The sequence below is a fragment of the Gopherus evgoodei genome, chromosome 6 (genome assembly GCF_007399415.2).
Source record: "Gopherus evgoodei ecotype Sinaloan lineage chromosome 6, rGopEvg1_v1.p, whole genome shotgun sequence".
In the NCBI taxonomy this organism is placed as follows: domain Eukaryota; kingdom Metazoa; phylum Chordata; order Testudines; family Testudinidae; genus Gopherus; species Gopherus evgoodei.
In genome coordinates, this window is record NC_044327.1 from 102608319 (window position 1) to 102634130 (window position 25812).

Genomic DNA, 25812 nt, shown 5'->3' on the forward strand with positions numbered 1-25812 from the left:
CCATAAACTGAAAAATCTGATCTAGTCTGTTTTACCCCACAATCCACCAACTCTTAAAGCACTTCAGTATTTTATCGGTTCTCACAAGAAACCCCAAGGGATCCCACTAAGAAGAGCTGGAGTTGTACAATGATGACTGTGGGATTCAACTGGCTCTTTTTTATATTTTTTTATTTTTTAATTTTTATTAAAAGGATACCTTAATCTTTTCATTGCCTAGCATCTCCTGGAATACCACTGTTCATTAATACTGAGTCTATCATAGGAACTATACTTGGAAGTAATAGAGTAATTAGGAACCCAACAGCCCCCTCAGATTAATAGTTTTTTAATTCTACAATGAGCTAAGTGCAAGATTTGTAAGTCTACGTATTATGACAGGGTCAGGCCAGATGGCTGCAGGAGAGTGATAGAAGGTATATATATTAGCCCCAGATTAAGCAGGTCCCTTTTCCCTGAGTAATATAATGAGCTGTTCCTGAACAATCAGGAAGTTTCTGGAAACAATTAAGGCAGGCTAATTAGGACACCTGAAGCCAATTAAGCTACCAGAATCAATTAGGATAGGCAGGCTAATCAGGGCACCTGGTTTTAAAAAGGCCCTCACTTCAGTTAGTGAGGCATGTGTGAAGAGGTGCCAGAAGCTGAGAGTGAGTAGGTGTACTGTTGGAGGACTGCGAAGTACAGGTGTTAACCGGTCCTGTGGTGAGGGTAAAGAAGGTGTTGGGAGGAGGCCATGGGGAAGTAGCCCAGGTAGTTGTAGCTGTCACGCAGCTGTTACAAGAGACACTGTAGACAGTTGCAATCCACAGGGCCCTGGGCTGGAACCCAGAGTAAAGGGCGGGCCCAGGTTCCCCCCATCCCCCTCAACTCCCTATTAGAGACAAGAGGATTTGACCTGAACTGTGGGTCCCACCAGAGGGGAAGATCCCTGGCCTATCCCCCGACCCACTAGGTGGGTCAGCAGAACTGTGGGGATTGTTCTCCTCCCTTTCCCCATGCTGGCCAGTGATGAGGTTAGCTGAGTGAATGGCAGGTTTGAGCCACTAGCAAAAGTGGCCAAAGTGAGGGCTGCCGTGAATCTCTGAGGTGAGCAAATCTGCCAATAAGCACAGGACTCATCAAGGCATGGGAGGAACTTTCTCACAGTATGAACACAAAATGTAACATGGAGAATTGTGGCAGCAGGAATATTTTCTACTGTTGTCCCAGTAGAGGACCATTGGACTGGTCATTGTAATTTTTTGAGTTATGAGGTGATCTGTTAATTACTGTGTTTGTAGTATGGGTAAACACAAGTGTTTGTGCACAAAAAGACATAACTACACACACTAGCAGTGCTTTGAAAAGACTTTCAGAGTCCTTTAACCTCCTTTCCTCAAAGTCAGCCACCACAATTGATGTTCCCTTCTTAGACATATCTATTGATTGTCTCGTGGTAACTTTTGAGACCAAAATTTCCAAAATTGGGTGCTTAAAGCTGACTTCACTGGGAATTGAGGAATTTTAGTGCCTCTGAAAATTAGGCCACTTAATCATGTGCCTGAATATGGACACCCAAATCTGAACATTGTGGCTTTATTGCTTTGATTATAGATATTTTATTAAGATTTAATTTAATCAAGGAATGCAGCTTGGCAGGACTTACCCTGGTACACAACTGTAGTCACCAAATATATTGTATTGCATAGATGGCATTAGTTATTACTGTGTGAGATAACAAAATATCTTCCACTTAAAAAATTCTGGCTTGTGATCTTTCTTTAGTTTGCAATTCAAACCATGTAAACTACAGCCGTATTAAATGAATAGAGCTCTTTTACTTAACACTTTCTTCATAAATTTGACTGGTGTTTGCATAAAGCACTGTGATGGTGTAACAGGATGTGTGCTCCAATATTTTGCCTTAATTCTTAATTTCTTTGCTTTTATTGGGTTAAGAATATCTGGCTTTGTGTGTGTGTGTGTGTGTGTGTATATATATAAAATACACATTAATCAGCTTTGCATTCTAGCAAGATGGCTGATTTTTAAAAAATGTTAAATCAATACTGTCTGGCACAGGTGAAGAAAAAAATCAAATCAAATTGGCAGTCAAAAAGAAAGGAAGGCTGATATTGGCACTTCAGCACAGCGGTCTCTTGGTAAAACATATGCAAAAGCCCTTAAAATGTAGTTCTTCTTTGAAAAGCAACTATATAAAATGTCTCCTTACTTAACACTCTGTTCCTCATGTGGATTCAATGTCATATCTGCCTCCTATCATAACAATGTGTTACTTTTCTTCTTAGCACCGTCGAATCACACAGAGTTAAATTCTATTCTGACTCGTGTATATTTTTCCAGAATTTAACCATTTGCACCATTACATTCTAGTCCCTCTCATGGAACCGCCATTGGAAGCAGAATATGAAGAAACCGAGGTATAACTTTGAGCATAAGTGTGACTTTCAGATTCCAGGCTGAGTTTGAAGGCTATCATTTAGAAAAACTGGTTTGGCCCTCAACTTTACAAATTTTGAATAATCTCATTAACTTCAATGGGTCTACTCAGAGTGTGAAATCTTGCTCCAGTTGACCTCAGTAGAGCTAGGATTTTACCCAGAGTCTGTAAAATTAAGACTTTGCATAAGACTTGAGGAACGGGGCCTTCAGTTGTAAACCGAGTAAATTGGATCTAGAAAGCATGGAACACAATAAGCAGGAAACATGCCTGGTGATGTTTTTAGAGTCACTTTTTGGAGTAGAACCATATTTTAGAGGAAGCGTGTACAAACCATAGTAAAATTACAGAGAGAGATTATTTTAAGGTTCTAGGTGAGGTGATTTTGAAAAATAACAGAAGGGTAGCTGTGTTAGTCTGGATCAGTAAAAGCAGCAAAGAGTTCTGTGGCACCTTATAGACTAACAAACGTATTGGAACATGAGCTTTCATGGGTGAATACGCATGCATCTGACGAAGTGGGTATTCACCCATGAAAGCTCATGCTCCAATACGTTTGTTAGTCTACAAGGTGCCACAGAACTCTTTACCATTGAAAAATAAGTTTTCTGAGGCAGTTTTGTTTGGTATTTTGTGTTAGGTTTGTGGTTCTTCCTGAAGGATTTTAATTTCAACCTACCACTTTCTCTTTGATTGGTTGGTTTGATTTTAGGGATTAGTTTTTAGTTCAGTATCCTGTCTCCTGATAGTGACCGTTGCCAGGTGCTTCAAAGGGAAAGAACAGGGCATTTATCTAGTGATCCTATCTTGTTAGATGTTTCACTTGTGCACAGCAATGGCTTGAATAAAGAGCCACTGATGCTTGATGTCCTACTCTTTCATCAGAGACCTACAACAAGATGTGTCCTTCCACAGAGCAAATATTCACTTAAGCATCCACATACCCATCATCTTTCTTAGCCCAACTATTCTTGTACCATTTGTAAAGTAGTACTATAAATAGGCTTGAAAGGATTACGTTTTTTAATCAGTAAATGTTCATCAATGGCAATTTCACTGTATATACACACAAACAAGTGAAAAAATATTCCCATTAATGAGACTCAAAATGTACAAAGTAATGATTTCTCAAGCAGAATTTTTTAAATTAGATTTACAGATATTTTCTTTGTATATTTTGCATGTGGTTTTGATAATGTGTTTTAACAGTTATGAAGTTTTAGCATTTTGAATCTCAACATCCACTGATATTGTTCGTGTTGTAATGATGCACACTGTGTAATATGGTAAAACCCTGTTAAACAGAAAGATCTGATGACTATATTCCTGTATAATTCTCTTTAAGAAAAACTAACTGTTGTAGTGATTGTTTTGTTTCTGATATTTACATGGCAACGTTTTTTAAATGTTAGAACTTCCTAAATTATGGGCAGGGGCATGCAATTATTTTAATATTAATCTGAAAATTTAAATTGATAAAAATAAAAAAAAAGCTTAATGTTTAGAGCTGTCCTCAGTTGAATAATCTCTGACAAGGTAACAATACCCTCTCTGTTGTAATAATACTCAGGCTGTACAACATGGCAGAATTAATGTTAAGGAGCCTTAACTTCTTTGTATTTTCTAAGTTTTTAAATTTTGAGTGAAAATACTTGTATTAATAGTTTCTACATATTTCCTTTTTTAAGAAATAGAAAATATATAGCATTTCAATGGTCTTAATTAAGTGTTGGCACTCTCATCAAACTGAAGTATAAGGGCACCAAGAGGTGATTTTGGTATTGCTTTTGTTGTGTTTTTCTTAGAGGAAATGTTTGCTGGACATCAGCACATGGACTGGCAAAGTGTAAGCAGCATCTTGGATTCATCTCAGTGGACCAAAAGGGCTCTCTGTAGAACACTGTGATCTTAGCGCCTTTCTTCCTCCTCCTCATTTCTGACCTGCTTGTGTCTATTGTTAACTGCTGGTGGCAGCATTCACTAGACAGTGGAAGAAGCTACATGTACACTTTTTCCAGCAGATAGTGGCCCTGTGACCACATGGTGCATATCATTGCACATTCACTATATACACCTCTTCTACCTGGTGTTTGTATAGCAGATAGAGGCTTCATATGGCCTGATCTTCTTTCTCTTTCCTTCATATCCCTTTGCTCTTGTGAACAAATAATAGCGTATGAATTGACACTGTTTTGGAGGTCTCTACGCTAAACACTTTGTATGAAGATTTGGTTTAGTCACACGCAAACTCCAGATATCGTTTCTAGGCTTGCCTTAAGTAAATGCATCAAAAGAACGCATAGCTTAGTCTTTTGACCAACAAAATAAATCTGGTGGAAATTTTCTAATCTGGTACTTGAAATCCTGGCTATTTAAAATATGGTTCTCTGTGTGTTTTTTGTCCTAAAGCACTGACTTGAGATGCTAACATTAAGCAGGGGTAATTTACATTGCATCCGACAAAGTGTGTATTCACCCGCGAAAGCTTATGCTCCAAAACGTCTGTTAGTCTATAAGGTGCCACAGGACTCTTTGCTGCTTTTACAGATCCAGACTAACATGGCTACCCCTCTGATACTTTACATTCCCCTGGCTCTGCTTTGGCTGCTGATCTTTTTCTCTACCTTCCTAGAACTGTTGAATTTTATGTTGTGATATCTTTGGGAATATAAAAGTTCTCCTACCAATGAGGTAAATTTACATGTTATCCTGTAAATCAGCTTAGAAGGTTCAACCACAAATTACTCGGCTAGTTGCAGGAATCATTGGGTGTAATCTGTGGGCTGTGTTATCCAGGATGTCGAATTAGATGATCAAAATGGTCCCTTCTGGCCTTAAAATCTATGGATGTGCTGGCTAAGCAGCCACATGAACACCTATTTTTTATGTATGTAATCCCATAATAACAAATTTTGGAAGTCTAACATACCATTGCCATGACATGCTGAGCTTCCACTGGCCTAGAAAGAGAAAATGTCACTTTTTTTTTTTTAATGTGGGTATCTGATGTGATCATGCCAAAATCTGCTGATAGAGTCTCTGGGTTGCCAGTGCTTTGAGTCAGGAAAAGACATATGTCATAGTATTTAAGGTTTAGACTAAAATGCCAACTTCTCATAATGCCCTTAGGCTTTAGCTGTCTGAAGAAAAAATTACTCCCACAACCGGTGGTTTAGGACATGCATATTTTTCGAAGAAGCTGCTGCAATAGCAATGGATAGTTGGTTATTCTGTGAGTGCCTGCACATGTCTGTTCCTGTTTAGATGAGTGCAGGCAAGTATATCAAAGTTGGAGAACTTTTTCCGATTGCAGTGCTTGTTGGGAGGGAGAGGGGAGTTATGTCCTCCACACACACGTGCATCTGGTTGAAGGTATAAAGGTGTGGAGCTGCCCTGATCTCCCCTCTCAGTTGCTTCTTACCACATATGATCAGTATAGCCTATGAGTGCATGTGAGCATCTCACACTTTCCAATGTTTCCCTTCAGAAATTTTTTACAGGACTTTTGGTGTAAATAGTTTAGTTTTAGCTAGAGGTGTTGGTTTTTTCTAAAGCTTCTAGCTTGGTATTGGCCCATGCCTGTGCCCTCGATTTAAGAACTGTCCTGACTATAACAAATCTGTGCTAATCAGTGGTCCTCAGTCCCACTGCTTGAAGTATTTGAAAGGACACTTGTGACACAAGTGCCCAATTTTAGTAGTAAAAAATCAGGACTGAGAAGTTGAGAAGTTTGAGACAGCCTTATGGAAGCAGCTTTGTGCCCCATTCAGAGGTCAGCTGCTCAGCACATGAGAATTTGGACTCGAGTGCATCTTGGACTTGGTGCCATCCCTGCATCAGAGAGAGCCAGAGAGAAGACACGATTCTCCATCTCCAGTACTGGGCAAGTAACAGAATGTTCATATCTTGACGACTTCTGGCCAGAGGAAGCCCTCTTGGTCTTCAAGAGTTAGGTCCCCAAAAGACGGACATAAGACCAGTATCATGGTTAGAGTTAAGCCACCTCCTGTGAGGCGCTCCCTGGTAATGCATTCCAGCAACATAGTCATTGACTCCGGCACCTCACATGGTACCATTGAAACAGATTTAGTTGTCAGGATCTTCAACAGCATTGATTTCCTTGGCAATGAATGCTACTATATCAGTACCAAAGATGCCTTCAGAGTCCAGGGATCTTTCATGCCTATTGGTGCTGGATTCACTACTTGTGCAGAATGAGGTCCAGGTACTGACTCATCAGGGACCATTCTTTCTAGACTTTACTAATTCTGGAAGTTCAGTCTCTGTTACAGTGTGGGGGCAGGAGAGGAAGTACCTACTCAGTATTGTGAATGGGATTGTATTCCTGTTTTCTTATTCCAAGGGCCAAAGAAGGCCTCAGATCTATCTTAGACCTGTGAAACCTTGACAGATACATAAAAAGGATGAAGTTTTATATGGTTATCTTAGTATCTATTATCCCATTCTTAGACCCAAATGACTGGTTCATTGCCCTCAACTTAAAGGATGCCTACTTCCATGTGGCCATTCACCAGAGTCACAGGAGGTTCGTAAAATTTCTTATAACACGTTCAGTATCAGTTTATGGTCTTTCTCTTTGGCCTGTTGTTAGCACCTTGAGTCTTCTCAAAGTGCACGACATCGGTTGCAGCATGTGTCAGGCAGGTAGGGATCCAGGTGTATATCTGTACCTGGATAGCTGGATGGTTCAAGATTGGTCCAGACAGCAAGTAATGGTAACTATTGAAAAGATCTAACTCCTCTTTCTTTTGTTGGGCCCATTGATCAGTGAGGACAAATCAGTTCTCCTTGTACCCTGTAACTGAATTTATAGGAGCAGTTCTTGACTTAACCGTAGCAAGAACGTATTTATCTCAGATCGGATGTCAGGAGATATGGGACTTATGCAAGAACTTCAAGGTATATCCTCATACGATAGTGAAGAATTGCCTGAAACTTCTACATCACATGGCAGCTTGTACATACATGACTCAGCATGTCTGACTTTACCTCAAAATCATGCAGAGGTGATTGGAATCAGTCTATCATCTTGTCATCCACTGTAATGTTTTGTCATTCCTGGACAGGTGGCTGGACCATGCCAATGTATGCCATGGACCTTTGCTCCATCTTTGCCATCTATGACCCTGGTCACAGATGCTTCATCTCTTGGATGGGGAGCTCATTTAGGGTACCTTCAGACTCAGGGACTCTGATCAGATCAAGATCTCTGCCTCCACATCAACGTTCAAGAGTTTCGAGCTGTCTGCCTGGCTTGTCAAATGTTTCTTCCCCACATCAATGGTCATTCTGTGCAGGTGCTCACAGACAACACAGTTGCATTGTTCAATCTAAAGAAGGAAGGTGATGCTAGGCAATAAACGTCTGGTTTGTCTGCAACCAAAGCGAGATTATGCTCAAAGCATCTCATCTTCCTGGTTTCAGAATAGTCAATTTGATATTCTGGATTACATGCTTAAACTAAAGGATAAAGGAAAAAACCCTGAGTGTTCATCTGGCAGCTATCTCCACTTTCCATCTTCTTGTGAAGAGAAAATCTGTGTTTTCCAATCCTCTGACTGTAAGGTTCTTGAAAGGTTTGGACAGGCTCTTTTCTCCTATTAGGGACTCAGCCCCATCCCATTATTTGAATTTGGTTCCTTCAGTTTTAATGGGGCCCCTGTTTCAACCTATAGCTCTGTCCTCATCTTCTCATCTCTCAGTGAGGGTGGCTTTTCTGGTGGTCATTACTTCAGCTAGAAGGGTAGCAAAGATTCAGCCTTGGCAGCTCACCCTCTTTATAAAGACAAACTTAATGTGTCAACAGCCCAAATTTCTCACTAGTGTGTGTCAGATTTTCATTTCAGTCAGCCTGTATACTTACCAACCTTTTTTCCAAAACCCCTCACTCACAACAATGAGGAAAACTCCATACGCTAGACAAAGGGTGTTGGCCTTTAAACAGGATAGGAATAAAGAGTTTATGGCATCTCTGCAGTTATTCATCTCCTTTGCTGACAGGATGAAAGGGCAACCTGTCACTATGCAGAGGAGTTCTTCCTGGATTTCCTCTTATATTTTTCTGTGCTGTGATATTCCTAAGGTTCCAATATCTCAGAAGAGTTTTAGCATGCTCTGCAAGAGCACAAGCTGTGTCCACTGCTTTCTTAGGTCACATTCCCATCAGTGCCATTTGCAGGACTGTTATTGGTCATCTGTTTGTATGTATACCACTCGTTCTGCTCTCTCCCAGACCTTAAGAGACTATGCTAGATTTTGGAGAGTGATATTGCAGCTTTGTTAAAATAGACTTTGATACCTTCTCCATCTGGAATTGCTTGTGATTCACTTAAAGTGGAACGGACATGTGCAAGCACTTGATGAAAAAATGGTTACAGAGCTATTCGACAACTGTTCTTCTAAATGTGCTGCACATGTCTATTCCATAATCCACCCTCCGTCTCCTCTACATCAGAGACTCTGGCTTTCCAGTTTGAAGGAACTGAGGGGATTCGGAGCATTTCTTCACTCTTCAGCTAGCAGCATAAGTGTGCGACGGGTGCATGCATCCCCAGCTGCCACTGCTATGGGAAAAAGTTCTCTGGCTTCAGTGCACTAGTGCGCACACACACCTAAAGTGGATGGGCATTTGCAACACATCTTGAAGAAAGCAGTTATTGAAGAGGTATGTAAATGCTTTTTCATTCACTGTCCTCTTTCAGAGCCATAGCGAGCAACTGGCCAGTTCAATCTGTTGTACATACCTAAATTTTGGTAATCTCTGAAATATGTTCTCTACATGTCAGTAATTGTTCAAGCCCATTACTAGTTACCTTCAGTTATTTATCCATGTTGTAAATAACTCTAAACTCCCAATTTTGAAAACCTTGCCTAGTGTCCATATTTCTGCATCCAAATAAATGGACTACTTTTCAAAAATGTACCTAGCAACTCTCATTGCAATTTAACATTAGGCATCCATATTTGAAAATCCTGGCATCCTCTTTTGGTAGAAACAGACGTCACTTTTGGAGGGCCACCATTACAAATGTATCGGAGGAGCTACACTTTGAGTGAAATAATTACTTAATATAACATTTACTTCAGATGCACCAAATGTGATACTTTTGTATCTCTTTCAACTTTATATGCTTTTATTTAGACAATCCTTTTGTAGTTTAGGGTGAACATCGTACTTGCTGTAAAATTTCACACTCGTATTTAGTATGCTTTTGTACTAGGCAAACTGAAATTCAAATTATGTTTGGATCATATTTTATTAGATACTTTATTGATGTTTGGCATGATTTGACTCTGAACTTTTCCCAGTTTTCTTCTCATTTATCAGATTCTTTTGTTGTTAAAAGTCTTTTCAAGTTTTTTTACTCTGTCTTGTGTACAGGTGTTTAACATTTATCCAAAAAGAATGACTTTGTTTTTGGTGTACTATTGCTTTATGTCCTGTTAATGCTTATCCATGTTTAGTGGAGGAGTAGTGTTTATTTGTCTGTCATTTTAGCTGGTCAGTCTCAACAGCTAGTAGTTTGAAAGCATAGATAGACTAGCACCTTGGGGATGACTACACTTGGTATGGGACACAAGGTCTCTTTCTCTACAGGGGTTTAGTTACTTTTATGGTCAAGCTTGATGTGTGTAGGTGATTGACTCAGTAATGTTACCAGATCTGAACTTGTATATCTGTTCTTGGGGCAGGGCTATTTTCAGTGTTGTCTTCTCTTAAATAACCTGTCTCATCACTCTCTTTACCAGCACAATCTTGGACACGGCTTGAGCTGGGGGGGGGAGTGTATTAATTTATTTAATAGACATGGGACAAATCTTATTGGAGTCGAATGTTGGTAATGATTTTCTTTTTCTTTTCTAATAATTTTCAAAATTAGTGAGATGAATATATAAAATTTTCGGAGGAAGTAACTAAATCCAAAGAGCAGTGGAACAGGAAAGGGATGATTAAAGCTGAAGAGTGAGGATTGCACAATTAACGTAGTAAACTAGGATTTTTAAGCAAGTAGAAATACAATGTCATACAAGTGATTAATCACTTTTACAGGCTGTCTAAAAGATATTGACAATATGTAGAGATGATAGGCGAATAGGAAAGGATAAATAAAAAGAATAAGCTGAAAGAAACTTTATAGTTTAACTGGTATGTATAAAGATGGATATTAAAATAAAGAAAGATGATTGGGAAGGATGAAAATGTGCAACAGAAGAAAAATAGGTTGGAAAACCCCACTGAATGTAAAAGGCTTGATTATTATGAATATAGAGAGATGCATAACAAAAAATACAAATTTTCTTGTAAATAAAAAAGCAGATATCCTCTTCCTATAAGCAACATAGCTGAAAGATTATATACAAATAAGATCCTCCTAAAAGACAGTAGCTAAACACAATTTGTACTCGGAGTATCAACCTTGTTTTATATAAAACTAACATTACACATTATTTTTAATTGTGACTGGAAACAAAACTAACAATATAGAGGAAAGGATAATGAAAATAAGACGCATGTCCTTGACTGTCTCCTCAGCTGAGAAAATTTAATTCTAGCTAACATGTGTAATACCTGATAGAGAGAATTCTCAAAACAAGATGATCAAAAGGAAACAAAACTATAATAATGTGAGGATACAATAACAACAGTCTGGATTAATCTTAATGTTTAACAAAAACAGTTTGAGTTTATTTAAGTAAAATGTATCACTAGGGATTTGTTAATGTTAAAAGGGAAGTTTGGGGAAAACAATCTAATTGGATATAGTGAGTACAGTTTTAAAACAAAAGTTGATTAGGCACAACCAACATGGATTTATAGGACGGTGAACCTGCTTATGGAATTAAGATGTCAAACAAACAAAACTTAATAATGTTTAGTTTGACTTCTAAAAGAATTATGTACATTAATCACATCCAGTATCATTGGCTCAGAAAATAAATCATATTATCAATGTAATATTTAAAAAAAAAACTGACTTAAAACTATAGCAATAACATAATTACTTTTCTAGACAGAAATTACTAATGCTTGCTATAGGGAGTGCTTGTGGGTATAAAAACTTTGTTATTGCAGCATTAAGGTGAAGAGTTTAAGTAATCAAAAATATACAATTTATAAAGTAATGATACTTGGCTATGCTGTATGTCTTGTATATGTGTGCATATTAGATGTATCTGCCTTGACACCACTGATCATGAAGTGATGTTGATTTTGCTATGGACAGATATATTTTCAAGTGTGTGCATTCCTTTCTTGGAAAGCATTCTCAGAGGGTAGTTTGAGGGGCAATTATTCTTCTCTAGGGGCATTCTCATGAGGGGCTCCAGAGTGCAATGGGTATATGAAGTGTCTACTGGGGAGATATGGCTGTTTGACACCCACCTCTTTCTTCTAACCCAGCCAGTGCTGTCAAGTGCCATACTTAGGGTAATTAAACACTCGCAGCTGGCCTGGGTCAACTTACTTGGCTCACAGGGCTCAGGCTGCTGGGCTGTGTTCAGTGTTTAACTTGTGCTAGGGCTGAGCCCTGACACCTCTGGGTGTGTGGCAGTTCATAGCCTTGGCACTTCTTTGTTTGCTACATCAATTATGAATATTAAAAAAATTACTTGAGCCCCAGCACCTAATTGCTTGAGACCAGCACCTCTTTCATTACCAATTAAGAACTGGATGTCAAATTACTATATAGATGTTTGAGCTGAAGCCCGAGATCTGGAACCCTGTGAGAGGGGAGGGTCCCAGAGCCTTGGTTCTAGCCCAAACCCAAATGTCTGCCCAGCAATATTTTAGCCCTACTAACCTGAATCAGCTGACCTAGGCCAGCAATGGCCATGCCACAGGTCTTTCATTCCTGTATAAACATTCTCTAAGTATTGGGTTGAATTTGAGACATGGAAAAGGGCTGGCAGACAAACACTCAATCCAAACAAGATAGAAAGAATGCTGTTAGGTTGACAAAAGTAGCCAGAAAATTTGGGGAAAGTAGCTGGAAGATTTGATGAAGGGGGTTGCCCCTTGGATAGAGCATGTTTGCCAACCATTTAGAGTCCCAACTGCTGTTAGATGATGAAGTAGCAGCCGTGGCCAAATGCCAAGAGGAATATGGCCATTGTTTTTGGATGTAGACCTCACTTCCAAGATTCGTGCCTTTGCCACCTTGGGGTCAGATAATTGCTTCGTTCTCAACACAGATCTGCAACTTAAATATATTCAGAAACTGAAGCTGTTGTAGAATGTGGTAGTCCTTTTTAAATGAACAATTATAGCAGTGGTCTGTAATCTGCACTGGTCGCCTGTTGCAGTATTACTAACCGCAAGTATTCAAAAACCACGAGTCAGGCCTTATCATGACATGTTAAAAATAATAAATGGTTTACTTGCCTTCTTGTTTTTGAGACTTTTATAGTTCACATTTTCAAACTTTTATCTGCAAGGGTAAGAAACTTACTAACTTTTATTTAGATGAAACCTGAGATTCACATGACTCCAGATACTGGGACTTTAAGAAAATCACCAAACGTTCCAGGACTAATGATAAAATTATGAGCATTGATAACGCTGCTGCTGCTGACTTCTGGGTGGCATTTAAGGTGTTAACTTTGACTTAAGAAGTAATAGAAGGTTTGGGAACTACCTGCTTATTTGAGTTTTTCTCCTCTTTTTCCTCCCCGCTCCCCCAGTACAGCTACAGCTGCTGTCAGAAGAGCTCAAGCTAAAACTTTCTTGGTTTAAAAGAGAGGGTGCTGCTGATTTGTTGTCTATTGCATTTTGCTCTTCTCCCCACCCTCACTTAATTTTGTGGAGTTGACAAGTTCCTGTAACTTAAGCAGCAGTGCTTGTTTCCATAATTTTGGTTTTGTGACATTAATAAAAGCATAAAGATTTCAGCAGAGAATCTGTTTCTATAGAGAAAGTATTCTATGGTGAACCTTTCTGAACATATATTTGTATATATGCATAGTTGCAATTTTAGGTGCTGCAAATAGAATCATAGCTCTCAACTAACAAAATTATTATTGTCAGATGTGAAAACAATATTTTTAAATATATATAACTGGCTTTCAATTTTTTGCACACATCAAAGGGCCTAGTCTGCCAGTGAGCACTAAGAAACCAGAACAGTTCAGCTCACAAAGTTCAGCTGGTTTTGAGTTGTATATTCAAAAAAGTATTAAAATATACTCTGAATAACAAATATGTGTTTTAAATTTTCCTAATTAAAAAATGGCTCATTCTTTCAAATAAAGCTCTGTGAACTCAGAGCAAAAATGGAAAATCTCAGTTGGAAAGGATAACCTTACGGAAGGCATGTGAAAACAAGCAGTTGCAGTAAAAGTCGTAATGTAACTTTTGCTACCATGAAAGCTATCCCATAGATGATTTTGAATGAAATGATCGAAGGGGAGGTAGTTGTGGCTGTAAACTGTGGCTCAACTTGTGATACAAAGTGGAGTTCTGTCATAGCAGGGGAGCACAATCATTGCTACAACCTTTGAAAAGGGTGTGGGCTTATTTCCCTTATCCTGTTCCCACCATCTAGGCAGTGGTGAGCAACCTGCGGCCTGTCAGGGAAATCCACTGGTAGGCTGCGAGACAGTTTTGTTTATATTGACTGTCCGCAGGCCCCAGCGGCCGTGGTTCACCGTTCCCGGCCAATGGGAGCTGCTGGAAGCAGTGGCCAGCACATCCTTTCGGCCTGTGGCACTTCCTGCAGCTCCCATTGGCTGGGAGACACAAACTGCAGCTGTTGAGAGCTGCAGGTGGCCATGCCTGCAGACTGTCAATGTAAACAAACTGTCTCGTGGTCTGCCAGCAGATTACCCTGGCGAGCCGCAGGTTGCGCACTACTGATCTAGGGGCATCCAGCATTGCTTCTAGACTCATGGAGTCCTTATACATTTGTACCTCAAGGGCTGGCGCTGACTCTAGCCCAGCATGGAGGTTAAAAGGGGTATGTCTGTTTCTCGCACCCCCACACCTTGCTAATCAACTCAAGGTCAGTCACAATCTGGCCCCAAATGTACTACAAATTTGCTAATGGTGATAAAATGGTAGATTTAGCAAACAAGATTCAATTTAAACACATTCTACCAAATGATTTAGATATTTTAGGCCAGTGTATAGAAATCCAATTTAATTATACTCATTATGTAAAAGTTGGAAGCACTAAAGCGAAATAACTATAGGGTGTGGTTAAGTTTACATTTAAAGGGGTATAGACTTGTTTATAGTGGTGTTTAATCCACTGGCTGCTGATAGTCAAATAAAATGTTTCCTATCACTTCTATTCTTGGCAATAAATAATTCTTTAAATCAACAACTTGTAACTACCTATATCCGTCATGAACAGGTATCTAAGTGATATGCAGACGTTGCTTCTGGGTGTGAGTGGGAGGATGGAAAATAGCTCGTTTCTTCAGGATGTGGAGAAAGGAATCCAAAAGAGACTTAAAGCTCTAGTGTATGCCAACAACAATTTTATTATTGTTCTTCAACAGTGAGGTTAGTTAGAAAATCAAGAATGCTTTACTGAAATAATTGTAGATGAAACATGTCTCAGAGCGTGAGAGGAGTGTTTTAATTTTGAGTAGCATCTCCCCAACGCTTCAGACCCACCTTAGGAAAAAACAGGTTAAGACTCGCTTAGGAGAAATGATTAGTGCCATTCCTAGCTCAGCCAAAGAAAGTGTTACCGGAAAGTGTTCTGTCCCCAAGGCTGAATGCACTGCCTTTGTAATGTTTCCTGTCTCTACCTCCAAGAGAACTGGGCCTAAGGATTGAATTTGTGTCTCTTGTGCAGCAATGAAATATTAACCAGAGGGCCAGTTTTTTTAGAGGTGTGGATTAGAGTAGCTAATTAACCTCATGTTCCTGCTCTGGAAAGCTTTAAGAAGCTCATTCTATTAACTTGTCAAAGAGAATGTGAAGAGGTGACTCAATCACAGTCTATAAGTAACTACGCAGAGAGAGAATTTATAATAGAAGAGAGATCTTCAACCTGGCAGGCAAATGTATAATAAGATCCAAGGACTGGAAGTTGGAGCTATCTATGTAAATTCAAACTGGAAATAAGGAGCAAATTTTTAATGAGGGTAACTAAAATAGCCATTTAACTTATTTACTTTGGGAAATGGTGGATTCTCCATCACTTGAGGTCTTTAAATCAAGTTTGAATGTCTTTCTAAAAGATATGTTCTAGATCAGCCAGTAGATACTGATACCAGAATGCTGAGTGAAATTCCATGACCTGTATTGCACAGGATGTCAGATGATTATAATTGTCCCTTCTAGCCTTAGAACCTTTTTTTTCTGAGAACAGATTTTGAGGCCAAGTCTAGTTAACAATGTTGTAAATGAACAATCGGCTATAACCTGGTTGTACTGTAGAATACACAGGATTTATGTAACTTTATGTATTTACATGGTAAAAGCCTGTTTCTCTGTATTGCTCATTAAAAATTGCCCTTCTTAAATATAAAGCTTTGTATGGGAAAAGATAACTGATCCACATGTGAGAGATTCATTTTTGCATAATTGTGTCCCAGTGTTTTTAGCCCTGAAGCATTACAAATTTTAAATTGAAATTGAGGCGGTAAATCTTTCTATAGAAAGATGCACACTGTACTGTGTGCATTGTTACTGAAACAGTTTTACTTTGAAGCACAGAAAGAACACTTAATTTTTATTTACTATTATAAAAGAAACCCTTTGATTACAGGAAAAAGCTGAAATATGAAAATATGACTGTGATTTGGGCAGAATTCCAGAGACTTTAGAGAGAATGATGCTTTTATCTTCAGATGGTCTTTGACTGCTGCATTCATTCCATTAATAGATTCAGTATGGGTAATGTCATACTTTGTGCATTTGCCTCTGTATCTGGCCTTTGTATAAACTGGAAGGGGAAGGTATATTGATATGTAACTCTGCTGGGAACTATGATGGAATAATATGTTTCTTATTTCCCTTGAGTGCCCAGAACACTGTAGAAAAGTTCAGTTCCTGACAAATGTACATGCTCAGGCTTTATTCTCCCTAATTACAATTTTAAATACACCAAATAAGAATAAAATTGCTCAAAAGTCATTGAGAATTATATAAAAATGTATTCTTTCAGCTTCTCATGAAGAGATGGTAAGGAAAGTATTTGTAATTTAATCGTAGCTAGCAATGCTGGCTAGTCTGGATTAAAGGACATTCTGCACGCATTTATACAGTAGAAACAAAGGAGTTCAAGCAGATAGATATGAAGTTTCTTAGATACTGAGTTTCATAAGACTGTGCTTCTTAGTCAAAACTACCCTTCCCTATCTCTGCTAATGTGTAGTTTGGCTATGAAGCACTTAGGCTTATGAAGCTAGCTCACTATAGTTGATATTCAGGTGCTTGCACATCTTAGTTTCTACTGTGGAGAATGTCCATATGTATAAAAATGAGCTCTGGGTAAAAGCAACATGACTTGCATTGTTTAGGTAACTTACAGGTGAGAGAGAAAGGACCCGTTTCTGAGGAATAAAATATATATTTATATTAGAGGCTTCAGTTAAAGAACTCCTCCATCCACACACCCTAACTTATGCATATTGAAGGAGGATAAAGAATTAGATCTGGAATTTAGGTATTACTGTTTATGCCAGGATTTTGGAATGCCCTGCAGATGTTAATATGAAAATTTAGACTACCCAACCCTGTGTAAGGTCATTTGTAACTCCGTTTTCATGGAACCTCCCGCTAATCTCATTGCAGAGATTCTTAGTCACATGCTTTATGATGATTCAAAGGCTTTAGAAAGTGTGGTGTTGAAACATGCCCCCATCTCTTTCCAATACATGGAAGCCTGTATTTTTAGTTAGGAATTACAGAATAGTCTGTCTTTATCAATGTACACCACTTTCGCCATATGTCAAAAAGTTTTTCTTCACAAATTCTAATGATGATGAATATTACTATAGGACATAATGTATTTTTAAATCATTTTATGAACAGTTATCCATCCTCAGCATACACACACATCCTGGGCCTAGTGAGTAAAAGTGAGTGTTATCCCTGTTTTACAGATAAGACAAACTGAAACTCCTACTGGCTTCATTGGAGCTAGGGTTTCACCCAGGGAGATGAAGATGCACTCAAGTCCACACGCAGTCAGTTGGATAGCCAGAATTAGATTTCTGCAGTAATAGGCTAATTTATAAAGTGCTGAGTCGCACATCACCTGAATGGAGCTGTGAAAAATCAGGGTATTATTTTCCTAGGGAGCCATGCTGATCTTTGAACATTATGTTTACTGTCATAAAAGCAAATAGTTACTATATTTCCCCATGGTGTGAGTAGGAAAAGCAATCTTGGAAAGACAATCATTCAGAAGCTCTAGTATATGCCACCTTGGTTTAAAAAAAAAAATTAAAAAATCCCAGACGCATTATGGTGAAAAGTCCAAAAGACATGGGAAAATGTGAGGAAATCATAATACTGTTTTGGACTCGAAAGTGAACTTTGTGTTTCCCATTTTTAATCTGTATAATAGTAGCATTTGTGTGTGCTGTGTGAAAAGTGAATATTTGTGTTAATGGAAGTTGTTACACTAAAGCTGATATTTCCTTTAATTTATTCATTTATTTTGAGCCTTATCATCCTCTAAGTGAGGATATTCCTGTATAGTAGGAGTCAGAAGACTTCAGGCTCCCCTCATTTGGTTTCTTGAAGTCGTATTTCATATTAATGAAGCTTGCATCATCCCCCTAGATAAAACAGGAAAACAAGACAGCCCACAAAATTAACAGGTCTCCAATATTAGAGAATGCAAGGGCCATCTATACTAAATCCTCACTGCAACTTGGATGTGGGTATCCTTACCAACTGTGGGCTTTAGCCTGCACCTGTTTCCCCATTCCCACCCACCCAAAAAAGGAAGCTAATGTGACAAAGTTATAGTTTTGGTGAGGAGATGATGCCATATGCACATCAGTCCATCTAGCCCTCTCCTTATTCAGGATCTGTGCTTGAAGTAGATCACACTGCCCTTATACCTCCAGAGTCAAGATGTGTTTGATTCCTATACCCCCACAAGTGAAACCAAAACATATGGTGTGGTTCTACATTTTTGTTTTACATAAATTCTATTGACTTCTGTCATGTGGAAACCTCCTTTCCATAATTGACCCAGAGCTAACCCACCAAACTCTCTTTTAGAAGCCCACCAAACTCTCTAAATGTAAAATACATTTGGAAGTAAGAGAAAACACAAAACTTGTTGGGAGAATTAAAACACTCACTAGGGGCTCCACTTGTCAAATCTGTTGTATTTTTGAGCTCCCCTGCTGTCTATGGCTTCCCCTTCAGCCCAGGATTTCTTTTTGTACCTCTGAATGAAGTTAGCTGAGCTGTTTACCATAACAACACAATATATAAATATGTCATTCACACTGTAACAAAACCCTGAAATGCCAAGCCAATAGCCTTCAGCCAGAAAACAAAAATAAACTATTAAAAGCACTGTATTATAAAGCAATTCAGAGCACTCCTTTATACTGTCAGAAACATAGGACTTTCCATACTTTAGTGTTTGTTCCAATGTCTGTATATAATTGAGAAAGTGTAAAACACCCATAATGCACCTGCTTATGTTGTATTATATAATGGTATAATTCTTTTTAGTCCAACCTTGTGGTCGTTCCTTGAGCAGAGGAACCTCTTGTTGTATTAATCTAGAAGTGTAATTACAGATGCTGTTCTTACTCACGTACAATCCCTTTTGTTTGCAGTATTGTAGATGTGTTGTCCTAGAAAATAAGAGGGACAAGGTGAGCTAAGTAATTATTTTATTAGACCAGCTTCTTCTGTTGGTGAAAGACAAGCTTTTGAGCTACCTAGAGATCCTCGGATGGAATGACACAGCTAAATACAAGGTGGAACAGATTGTTTAGCCTACGTAGTTAACACATGTTGTAAGAGACTATTCAAAGTGAAGTTGCCTGTTAATGCTTTTGCAGATACAGGACAAAAAGTAGGGGTTATAGGGTTGCAGATTATTGTAATAAGACTGTGACTTTTAATGTCTAGCAAAATTGTTAATTTAAGCACTCAGATTAATCTTTTGAAGGTGTTGTGCAGGTTTTCTTTGAGGACGAGGATGCAGAGGTCAGATACGCAGTGATCATTTTGTGAAAAGTGTTTGCCCATGGGTGATATGGTGTTTTTGTCTGTTATCATTTGTCTCGGAGTTCATTCAACAGCATAGTGATGGTCTGTCTTCACCCACATAGTTGTTAGTGCTTTTGGTGCACTGGATGAGGTATACCACATGTTGTGAAAGGCAGGAGTGACAGAAGCTCCCTAAAAGTGGTGATACCACTGTGCCTGAACCATGGCCCCATCTCCCATGCCTCTCCTTCCACCCATCCTCTGCCCTCGCTCTGCCTCTTCCCTCAAGGCCCTGCTCCCCCACCACCTCTTCCCCACAAGAGCTGGCCTCTGCTTGCTCCTCTTCACCCCTTTTCCCCCTTGCTCGCCCTTACATCAGTAAAAAGTGTGTAAGCTATGCCTTCCCACGAGGGCCGGCTCCAGGGTTTTTGCTGCCCCAAGCAGAAGGGGAAAAAAAAAATCCGCAATCACAATCTGCGGGAGCTGTACCGCCACTGCTTCAGGCTTCGGCGGCAATTCAGCAGCTGGTCCTTCCCTCCGAGAGGGACCGAGGGACCTGCCTCCAAAGAGCCGGACATGCTGCCCCTTCTTCTTGGCCACCCCAACCAACTTCTTGCTGGGGTGGTGCCTGGAGCCGTCCCTGCCTCCCACTTTTAAAAATGATGGACTATGGTCCCCTGGTTCTCTCCTGTTCTGGCACCTGTGTGTAGGACCGATGGATCTTGAAAGTGGTGTTGTGTGTGTTTCCATAATATATTTGCTTCACTAGCATCCTGCACTTGAGTTCCATGGTCTAATTAATATATTTAACAATGTTAAATGTATTACCTTTTAATTTAATGAAATTGTCTTGCTTCTGCAAAAAAAAAAAAAAAAAGCCTTCCTTACGCCTTCTGTTATTTCACGCTTCAGTAGTATATACCTTTTCTTTCCTTAAACTTTCAAAACCAGAGTTGTATGGTCTGATTTGTAATTCTGTTGATTTCAATGCATTTGATTTACACCAGTGTGTGAGGAGAATGAAGCCCCTTAGGCAGCTGTTTAATTTTTAGAGTATTTTGGTTCTTAACTTGACTCCTAATATTTAGTTTGTTTGGTATTTATGGTTAGATTATATTTGTGTCTCTTTAAGGGTTTAGGTTTAATGTTCAAGTAAAATAGTGCTTAGCTTTTACCATATCAATGTACTACTGTTGTTAGGAAATCTCATTTGGTTTTTGCATATGGTTTCCCGACGGTCACTTGTAATTGATATGTTCCAGGAAACTATGGAAGAAAAGATAGCTTGTGTTTTCTCATTTATAAGAATGTGTGTCCAGTAATTGGTAGCTGAATCCAGTTGAATGAGGATATTCTTCTTAAGGTGTCAGTTAAGCAATTCAGTTCATACTCTTTTCTGACTAAGTATTTTCAAATGTTCCTGATTTCAGAAAGCTGTACTTTCTGTGACTCTTGCAGCTAAAATGCATCCCCTACATTCAACAAGAATTTTGTATTGGTTCCAGAGCACTGTGAAATGCCTGATTTGGGGCTTGTACTGTTTTAAAGATGCCTCATCGATGGCAGCTCACGTGACTGTTGAGTGGCTTGAAAAGATCACTCAAAATAATAGTAGTAATGAGCACACTATCCTATCTTGTTTCAGTGGTGTCGACATTGAAATTTTAGTCTGCAAGACTGTCTGTGTGCTTCCTTTATACTCTGTTTAGATTAAGCGTTTCCTGATCAGAGTATAGTATCAGTGCTATGTTTTAATAAGAGTTCATCAGTAAACCTTTAGAACAGTTCTTTCTGAAATTTTCCAACCCTGCTGCTGTACATTCTTTAACTTTAGCCCAGATTTTGTGTTTCTAATATGTATACTGTAGATTATAGATAAGAAAGCATAAGCAGAAAAGGATGCTACTAGTTTTCATGCTATCACCTGTATAGCTCCATGTTTCACTTACATATACGTGGTACTTTATTTAAAAAAAAAAAAAGCAGGAGGAATGGGAAGTATTGAATTAGGCCACATTTCAGACTCAAGCTTTGATTCTGGGAAGTACATAACTAATATGGACACCTATTTACAGGTCTTCCATATACAAATAGCTCACATAACTTTGCAGAGAGAGAAATGTACCATAGACATTGAGAATAACTCTTACTAATGAAAAACAATATTTATAAAACACACAATCTGGTTTAACTAGATAAATCTGATCAAGGTTGTATTTGCTTTTAAACTCTTGTTCATTTTCCTCCATCCAGTTATATCCTTGGGTGATAAGTTGCGTAATGCATGTCTAAGGAGGAACAGATGTTCTGAAGAAGACATGGAACTAAATGAATTTTCTGTACAGAAAGTCATTTTAAAAAGAGTATCGTGTCCTAATTGAGTGCTTAGTAATTCCAGTTATGCACAAGGAACAAGAAATGATGCTAGGCGCTAAATTCCATTTTATTACATTTTTTGGCAGATGAAAATGAAGCAAATGTTCAAGTACATGGGCTTTCCTAGAACTGGCGAATTCATTAGCAGTGTTACAGATGTTCAGAGTCTCTCAATACAACTGCAATATGAAATCGTTCTTCCCTCCATGGATATGTGAGTGAGGATTGTGTATAATAAGGCTTTTTCTCCTAACTCTGCATTAAGAGTGATCTTACTTCTTAAAAAAGATTTAATCCATCCTAGAGGTAGCACAATAAATAATATTTTATCAGTAACTTGTTAAAGTGCCATGTAATGAATGTGTATTGTTTGACACTGGGGAGGATTTTTAAATTAATATTTTTCATAATAGCTCTCTGTTCTTCTGGTCATATTAATGCTTTATTTTAAGAAATCAGCTTACTTGTTGGAACTTCTACTTAGATTCTGCCACTGTGCTTTGATTCCAGGAGTGTGATAGATAGCATCTTGGTGGTATGTAGGCAAATTCCTTTTATGCTTTTGACAAATTCCTAGCTGTGGAGTTGTTTTCTTTACTAATCTTTGGTATCAACAGCAAATGACCGTGGTCAGTTATCCCAAATTCTTGTGTGGATCTGCATTTGAGGGAATTTTGTAGAGTCCTGTTATTAAGGGTAATTGTTGGCCCTGCTGTTATCAGCTAGTAGGGATGCTGTCTTCCTCTGAGGCATGCAATACTTTGTGTTCACTGCAAGCTACATTCTTTTTGCCCTTTGTAATAGATAACACATTAGTTGACTTCATAATTCCTGTTTTTTTTTAGTTTGTGTGGCTGCAGAGTCAGCTATGGGGGAGAGTTCTGGCTGTCTTTAGGAGGAGGAAATTCTTTAATTGAATGGTTTTATTGAAGTTTTTTTGGATAAAGTGATAAGAAGAAGCAACTCAGAAAGAAGGAATATCTGTATTTCGCTCCATGTCAGTTCATATTGCAAATTAGTTGTACTCAGGGTTAAGGAAACACTTTTTTCTAGGTATATCCCCATTTATATCAAAACTCAGCTTAACCAAGACATCATATTGGCACTGTGTGCTGCTGTATAATGAAGGTGGACCACACTGTTTTGAAAACTTCCATTTTATTTAATTGAAAGAAAATTCTAGTGAAGGATTTATTTTTCTTTTGCTGTGATGAAAAATCTAAGGTGAGACATTTCCAATCTGGGAGCCTGAAGTTAAACTGCTAAAGAAGTGCCTAAATATAGATTATTTAAGTGGCCTGAGGTTCCATGATGCTGGGCTCCTGAAGTGCTCAGCACCTCTAAAAATCAGGCTACATTTAATTAAGCATCTGAATATGGCTTTAGAAATCTAACTTTAGGCATCCAATTTGAAAACTTTGGCATAAATAATAATCATTTCAGTCGTTCCTTACATTATATAAAGAAATGTAGTCTTAGTCTGAGAATGGGTAAAAGACATTTTCAAAAATCATCCAGGGAGTGTGAGGGAATTAATGAAAGTTTCAGTGCTGCCCATCTTAGTGGATGTTACCGTGAAAAAGGAAGGTATCTTATGGTTTCTCTCTTTGAAGGGAGCTGTTCAGCTGTACTATGTGGAGAAAGAAAAGAAAAAAAAAAGGCAGAGTTTACTGACAAGCTGAAGTGTAGCAAGATCCTCCACTTTGAGTTAAGGGAGAAAGAGATTGGAATGAAGCTCCTTTTGCAAGCAGCAGCACTTAATAGTACTTAGCTGCTAAGACTTGATTCAGTAAAACGCTTAAGCACATGCTTAACGTTAGGCACAGTTGTGATCCTAGCTCTATTCAGAAAAGCACTTGTGTGTGCTTAAATATCATTGTCTTCAATGGAACTGCTCCCCTATTAGTTAAGGGTGCACTTAAGTGCTCTGCTGAGCAGAGATGGGATTGCTGGATCGTTGCCTCTCCTCTCCCTTCTCAGAGCCACGGGGGACACAGAAACTCTGCAAACAAGAATAGGAACGTAGGAGGGGATGAGCAGGAACTTCAGGGAAAAGAGAAGTGCTGGAGCAGGAGGCAGGGCAGGCGATAGGTGCTTGGAAAGGGCAGGGGACTGGGATAAGGACACAACTGGAGCACACTCTTCTCCAGAGCTAGGAATTGAAACCAGGAGTCCTGAGTCTCAGCATTACTTTGTTGTCCAGCAGATAGTTGTGAACTACTGGCAAGATGTGTGCCTCATCCCCTCTAGTAGCTATTCTACTTAAGGGATAACAATAACAGCCTTCTGCTGCTGCCAGGACTCCAATCAGCTCAAGTGACAGAAGTCCACGGTGACCCATGTGGAGGTTGGTATGATATCATGCGATGAAATTTCAGTTTTTACACTTAATTTTTTTTTAAACCTACATACAAAATAACATAAACCTAAGAAAAGCCTACAGAGGAACAAAACAATTAAAAGCATGTTAAGGTTGCAAAGTGAAACACTCACAAGTTAGGAAGTGCTGGAGAGGAGGTGGGAGTGGCAAGAAGAGACAGGCAGAGTCTCATGGTTAAAGAAGCTGAGTGCTGAAGAAGCTGAAGTGTTATAAAAATGCTAAGTAGTCAGAAAAATCAGATGAGAGTCTCAAGTTGGGCATCCAAAATAAGTGGACAATTTTGGCCTTTATTTCTCAGTACCTGAGTTCTTCATCTGTAAAATTGGGAGGATAATACCTCAGAGGTGTTGAGAAGATAAATTCATGAATGATTGTGAAGCACTTAGTACTTATCCTAACTTTTGACTATTTGATTTATTACCTTAATGTTCTTTTAACATAGTTTTGTATATGTAATTATATATACAATTTCTTCCCTCTCCCACATAATATAAAAATAATATGAACCGAACTAGTTTTTACCATAAGGGATAGGTCTGATATAAAGTACCAACATGAGATGAAGAGTTCCTTCCCTAATAGAATTAACAGAAAACTATAATAGGATGTAAACTTGGGGCAGGGGGGGGAAGCTGGGAGGGCAGGGATTAAGTGCCTCATTTAATATAAATTCTACAAGAGCTGGGAAAGTTTCCATGGGAATAACTCTCAGGAAGTCCAAATATATTTAAATTGCTGTTCTTTGATGAATTCTCAAGCACTTCTAGCTTCCTATGCAAGAGGGCATTGTCCTTAATTGACAGCTGTATTAAAGGTCTCTGTGTTCTCTGATTCACTCTGAATCTCTTGAATTGTGTCAGGCTGTTGACTAATGGTGTCATGTGTTTTTTCCATACTGCCCTCTAGTAGGTTCCTTGCGAGTCTATTTTTGATCCAATTTTTAAATAGTGTCTGAGTTTGTATTTGCATTTGGCCCAAAATCTGTTGTCTTTTCAACATTCATATGCACAGTTATAGTTAAGGTATCCTTCACAGTAAGGAGGGAAGGAAAGATACTAAGTCTCTCTGAACAATTCTCCCTTCATAGGCACCGCAATTAGGAAACTTTTCAAACTGAGCAGTCTATTTTGGTCTGTGCTTGGGAGCCATCAGAACCTTCAAAAACAGAAATAAGCTCCTTAGATTCTTAAAACAGCCACTTATACTCGACTTTCAGCCTGACTCCCTTGATTAAAAAAGCCATTACCGGGAAAAGAATCACTTTGGTAGTATAGTAGCTGTCTGGATACAATCTGCTGCCTATGTTGCACTTTCACTTTCTACAATCCTCACTATTCACCACTAGGCAAGGTCTGAACTTTCAGTACTCCCAAAGAGGAAATAGTAATAGCCACTAGCTGAAAGCAAACAGGTTACCATCACTTTCTCCTTGCTTACTGTACACTGACTCTG

General features: G+C 38.8%; 1 protein-coding gene across 11 annotated transcripts in view; it reads left to right on the forward strand.

The window, feature by feature from the left end:
* Positions 1-25812, forward strand: part of ARL15 (ADP ribosylation factor like GTPase 15) — a 322749-nt gene that overhangs the window by 271413 nt on the left and 25524 nt on the right. For 7 of the 11 annotated variants that reach the window (XR_004000954.1, XR_004000951.1, XR_004000952.1 and 4 more), the window contains one exon: positions 22067-22194. The exons of 2 other annotated variants lie outside the window; for them this stretch is intronic. Coding sequence is in view for 2 of the 9 variants with exons in the window: in XM_030567017.1 (XP_030422877.1) it covers positions 22067-22194 (128 nt within the window). In the remaining 7 variants the exon portion in view is untranslated. Of the gene's footprint in view, positions 1-22066; positions 22195-24183; positions 24328-25812 lie in introns of all 11 variants that reach the window. 2 more of the 11 variants (XR_004000955.1, XR_004000956.1) reach the window with 2 other exon arrangements.